The following is a 6,000-nucleotide window of genomic DNA, read 5'->3' on the forward strand; positions in this document are numbered from 1 at the left end:
AAAACGTGTTTTTAACAGCATTAGATCATCCGAAGGTGTTTGTGGGCTTCTGTAGTTCTTAGTGGTTTGTGTGTCCTGTTAAAATATTTCATGTTTCCCAGTCTCTAGGTTATCTTGTTGACCTGTGTAAAGAATTTTGCAAAGTTTTCTTTTGTTTGTCAAGCTGTTAATTGTACTTTTGATTCTATAATTCATGAACTTATTTAGTGAATATCTGTAAGTAGGTTGGTATTGGTAATTACTCAGCACTATGAAGAAACAGAGATGAGAAATGGGAGAAGAAATCCTAAATGTGAATTTGCCAAGATAAATGAAATAATATCATTCCTCACTAGTAGTGATCCAACTGTGTGTCTTCTTCAGAATGTCAGAAAGGAACAGTGGGAACTCTTCTAATGGAAAACCCTGTTGGTCAGAACGGATTAACGTACCAAGGTCTTCTACATGAAACAGCAAAAGTTTTTGGGCTCAGAAGCAGGAGGCTAAAATTGTTCCTGGATGAAGCGCAAACTCAGGGTAAGCACAAACTTTTGGTTTGCTTGTCCAAGGACACTTGGGAGTTTTTGTTGAGGAGCAGCTAATGTAGCCTGTCATCTAATTTAATAACGAAATGCACATTATTTACACACTGGTTTCTAATTTTGCCAAGTAATTCAGTATTTGTTTAATAAAATCCTTTAAGCATACATATATATGTATATATATAAAAAAATTCAAAGCTGTAATGCATTCCCTTCATGACATGGCCGAGAAGTTCTGTGGAAGTTTCTTCCTTTTGAAGCAGAAAGGTCAGGCAGCAATGTAAAGGGAAGCTGTGTGCTGCTGGGACTAAGCAGAGAGAGTGAATCTCCTCCTAGAAGTGAGTCCAAAGGATGACTATTTTAAGAACCTGTTCAAATTGTTCCTGTAACGTTCCTATTGTTGCAGATATTTTATTTTTTTTCCCTTCCTTTTGAAGAATGGGAGTGGGCGGAAAAGAGTATCGGATCTATTTTAGAGTTGTGTGAGTAGGTCAGACTTGGTAGGGTATGGCAAGTGCAGTTCATTCAGAATACCTGGGAAGTAGGAAGCTTTATCACACAGTAACGCATCTGAAATGTTAAAGAATCTTCCAAAACCACAGACAGATGGTGAGGCTTAGAAACAAAAATCTGATTCACAAGAAAGATAAGACTAAAGATGTAGCCACCTGTAGTGCTAAAAAGTTGAACCGGAGAAAGATTTGGGACTTCATTTGATAGGAAGACTGGATTGGAAACTATAGGGTAAAAAACCCCACAGGTATTTCTGTGTATTGAGGAAAATTCAACTCTTCAAATGAAATGATGCAAAGGATTCTGTCTCCAGTTTATCAGAGTGGCACGATTGACAACCTGTTTGGGAGGGATACATGACACTTAACCTTGCCTTGTCACATGTCAGGTTACCTGCCCAGACGTTAGCCAACTTGTCTGATGTAGGTATCTCACCCTCGGCTGGGCTGCGTTTCCTCGGGAGGTGCCCGTCAGCTGGTGAGGGAGGAGGAGCAGTGTAGCTCTCCAGCGTAGCTGCCCAAAGCTGGGGTCTCTTAGCTGTCCACCTGGGTTCAAGGGATTCCAGTAGGATGGATTAGAGTCAGGGCATGTAAGGTGTGGGTTCTTTTGTTGTGGATTTTTAGTTGGATTTTTTTTTTCTTTTCATGTGACCTAAGCTCTGTTTATTCAAGAGCAATTTTTAAGTAAAATGGATCTCAAATGTTGAAGAGACTTTCTAGTGATAGCTTGAGCAAACGCTAAAAATAATGTGCCGAATGGTGTTAACAAACAGAGAGAACTGGAGCCGGTAGTGTTTAGAAACAGCACAAGGTGTAAGAACCGAGTATATCAACCACACTTCATTTGCATAAACAAAAAACTGTATTTATGTGCGAAACCGCACTGACTAGGAATTCAGCCATTCAGGAGCAGTTGATGTTGTACCTGCTTCTTTTTTGGTTTCTGTCATTGTTACAGGGCAACAGGGGTTCACAGCAGCTTATGACTTAGTTAAGAGACTAAAATAACTAATAAACTTCTGAGCTTTGAAAGAGGGAAGTAACTGACAAACCAGGAAAATTTATAGCCTTGAAGTCTGAATTTAAGTAAGGATTTTTAAAATGCTTTTACCTAAAAGGGAAATTGCTTTAACATGTTTGTAGTATGAATTCTCCAGAACTATTTAAACTTCAAATAAAGTTTATAAAGTGGCAATTTATGATGATGTGAAAGATTTGATAAGTCTTCAAAGGCTAAAACAACTGGTTTGGTCTTTTTTAGACTCCGACTGTAGAGAACTTGGCCCTGGAGGTTGATTTGTGTAACTAACAAATGGTTATGCCATACAGCTCTGCTTCTGCTAGCTCAAATTTAATTCTCACCGTGCAGCTCTTTTCATAACATTTTTTAATGGTATAAACACCAAAATGGTTGTACTTCAGATTTCTTTATGTGACAAATAAGTGCTGCATATAAAACAAATATTTTGATGCCTGTGGAAGACATTAGTTCAATTAACATTTATGTGTACTGTTGCAACTTTGTAGCCTACTCATCTCTTTACCAATACATTTCAAGGTCCTACCTTCAAAACAAAAAGTTTGGTCTCTCTTCTTGAGTATTTTTTTAATAGTTTATTCTAAAAGTTAAAAATAAATTGTTGTTAACCATTTGAAATGTTTGCAAACAAGCCATGAATTGGAAGGTTGATGCCTGTTTTTATCAGAAGAAAAGAAAAAAATTACTTAGAGGAAAATGAGTTCTCAGTTTTGAAAATATTAGTTTTCTAACTCTTGTCAGGTACAGGCATTTGGGCACCTGCTATCTATTGCACAAAGGCTTGCCAGCTTCTCAGAAACAAATGTGTCTTTCACCCCTCTTTGGAATATTGGAAAAACATTCTATAAATAAATGCCAAAGTGGTGAGCGTTGCTTATTCATGAGATTGAAACGCATTACAGGTAGCTGATGCAGAGACACGTTCGGGATGAAGGCAATGCTTTATAATGTGCTAACTTCAAAGTCTTCCTTTGGAGGAACTGGCACCGAAAAGAGGATGTCCTTACATTTTGTTGATAAACCAAGTTTCCAATTTCTAATAGTAATTATTGTCTTAAATACTGTTGAAAATAGTAGCTCCATGTAGTTCCTAATTTTTCCTGATTTTAAAAATAAATTATTAAAAAAAGACTTTGAGATCAAGTTCATAGTTTGTTTGGCTGCTTCTGCACACCAAAATAACTTTTTGACATACTGCTGTAACATTTTCATGGGGCGGGAAGGAAGGTTAATGAAGGAATAAAGCCCTAATTGCTGAATTGGATTATACCTCCACTCTTTTAGCTCTGTAGATGGGTATTCGGCTGCTTAAAGCAGAGTACTATGCTGGAAGAGAACTCCTTAAAAACAGTACCATCATGATCCATAAGGGCTTCTTAATTCTGTAGTTAATAGATGGCTTTTAAACTTCGATGCAGACTACATCTGCTCAGTCTAAAAATGAACTATTTTTCAAAGAAAGGTGGGGACCTTAATATTAGGAGCGTGCATACTGTTACATGGAAACAAAACTCCTCGCTGCCATTTCTAGAATCGGTTTTCACTTGGACATCATGTTACTGAAAACTAAACTGCTTTTACATTATCTCCATGGATGCACTTCACAGACTCGCCTCCCCCCACCACACACGCGGTGCCTTGGTCTCTCTCAGCTGGAGGTGAGCCCAAGTTAGAGCAGCGTGAATATCAGCCATCAGGTCGGTGATACAGTGCAGCACACTACAAAATTGTTTCTCCTGAAAAAACACCCAGCCATTCTGAATGTTATTCATCTGTCATTTCTGCTAACACTAGTGCCAAAATTTAAAACTATCCTCTATTTGCTTGTGCTGTCTGTAGGGATTCTAGTGTGCAGAGTAACACCGTAACCCCTGATAGGGTTTTGCTTTGGTTTCAAGTAGATGTATTTGTGGTTACTGCTTTGAAGTTTCTTAGGGCTTTGAAGTTCCTTGGTAAAGAAACCTCTGGTATATTTCTTATTCAGATTACTTTTGTTCCATAGCTGTACCTCCCAGTATTCAAAACAATCTGCTCTGTTATTGGGGTAGTTTGCTACAGCTGAGGAGTGCTCGGAAGCGTTGAGCTGGCAAGCATCTAACTTCTTGGGAAAAATGCTCTGTAAGGTGGCAAGAATAGTGAAAGAGATTGCCGGTTCCTACCAGTTTTGCAGGTGACCTTTTCTGTAGCCACAAAGTGCTATTACTCTCTGTGGTTGTTTTAGAAATAATTATAAACCCTGAATCAGCCTGTTGGAAATACACTATATCCTTAAAAGAGGTTTGTTGGTGAGACTTCAGCCTATCGCCATTCCAAACTATGCATCTAGCTATGAAAAGACTGAAGGAATCGATCTGGTACGGTATGAACTTCTCTATGCGTGGTTGACAAGACTGCAACATGAGTTTTTCAGCAGATACTACTACAATCCTTGCTTTACATATAAAACTCAAGTCAATGTATGCACGATCTTATTCTTATACTCCTTCACACACATTTTGTCTCCTGTCAGAGGTGGGATACTAGAGGAGATGGATCTCGGCTCTGTCTAGTATGGCCATTCTTCGCTAACATTTCCAAGGGACTCTGGTTTTCAGTGCATTGTGTCCTATTGTTAGTATTGACTTCGTATTATTGCATTATAAAATAATTGTCTGTACTAGACACTACTCTGTGTGGATATGAAGCTGGGAGCTGTGGGCTGACATAGGCTTTCAAAGAATTCTACTTTGTAACCTAGAACAGTATCTTCAGCTCTCACAGGGGCAATCATGACACGTGGTGACCCTTCCTTTAATGCACTGTGTGTTAACAGGAGGGAATTTGGAGCGGAGCAGTTTCTGTCCTAGTCCCATTTTGATTGAACCAGCGGAGCTGTCTGAATAAAGGCCAAAAAAAAGTGTTTGTAGTTTTACCTTGTAAGTAAGAGCACTAACCACGTTCTGTTTATTTTGTTTTCTTGATTCAGAGATCACGAAGGACATCTCCATGAAGAACCTGAACATGAAGACTGTCTATGTTCGTGTCATACCCACCACAGCTGAATGTTGAGAATTCCATTTTTATGAATAAGACCATGTAGACTTTTTTCCACAAAAAAATGAAGTCAAATTAAATTAGTATGCTTTTTAGATTAACATCCAAGCTGTGTATGGTACTTTTAACATCTCAGATTGCACACAGGATGTTTTCTACCAGTGCATGTCTAATATGCTGCTCCTTGGTTCAAACACAATGTATTTTCCTTGTTATCTAATGATACTGTAAAAGCTGTTTGGAAAAATGTCAGAACTCCTTAACCTTAGATATCTATGCAGTAATTTGCCTGAAAGAAATGGGACTAGTACCTCAGCGATGCTGTTTTCTGCCTGTCCTTTATGCAGAGGGCATCTTTGATTTTCTAAACCATGGGTTTCCTACAAAGCTCTGTGATACATACACCATGTTACAATAGCTTTGACGCTTATTTAAGGGTTACCCGGATGTGTTCCTTCATACTAGCTGGATTTTCATGAAGTGTGTGGCTGTTGATACTCCCTTATTTCAAGACTTGGAACAATAAATTTGCTTTATCTCCAAACTCTCGTTTCCCTGAGTTTAGAGTACTTTGCTTCTGTACATTTTTTAAAGAAATACGGTGCTTAGCACACTGTATAGATCAGGAAAATGTAATGAAACTTGAAATCTGAAAATGTCCATTCTGAATGCCAGTGACTGTTTGGATTGTGATGCTGACAGGTTTGGGGGATGTTGGTTAGGGTTTTTGGGGAGGGTTGTTCACTTTGGTTTCACATTTAAAAGCAGTTTTAGATGGAAATTAGTGTTAGGTTTTTAGTTTTTATGATAGTAAATATAACTTGCCAAATGTTTTGGTGTTGACTTGTGTATCTGTAGGCAAGTGCAATACCAGGCAACATTTTTTTCAGTTTGA

The 6,000-nt window shown here is 38.3% G+C and overlaps 1 protein-coding gene across 1 annotated transcript in view; it reads left to right on the forward strand.

Annotated features, from left to right (window-relative positions):
* IARS (isoleucyl-tRNA synthetase) overlaps window positions 1-5,649 on the forward strand; it is a 103,041-nt gene extending 97,392 nt beyond the window's left edge. Inside the window, 2 exon segments of the mRNA XM_009881289.1 lie at window positions 364-516; window positions 5,038-5,649. Of these exon segments, the coding sequence (XP_009879591.1) occupies window positions 364-516; window positions 5,038-5,120 (236 nt within the window). The 3' untranslated portion in view covers window positions 5,121-5,649.
* The last annotated feature ends 351 nt before the right edge of the window (window positions 5,650-6,000 follow it).

This window comes from Charadrius vociferus, unplaced genomic scaffold, assembly GCF_000708025.1.
Source record: "Charadrius vociferus isolate BGI_N301 unplaced genomic scaffold, ASM70802v2 scaffold550, whole genome shotgun sequence".
Taxonomy (NCBI): Eukaryota; Metazoa; Chordata; class Aves; order Charadriiformes; family Charadriidae; genus Charadrius; species Charadrius vociferus.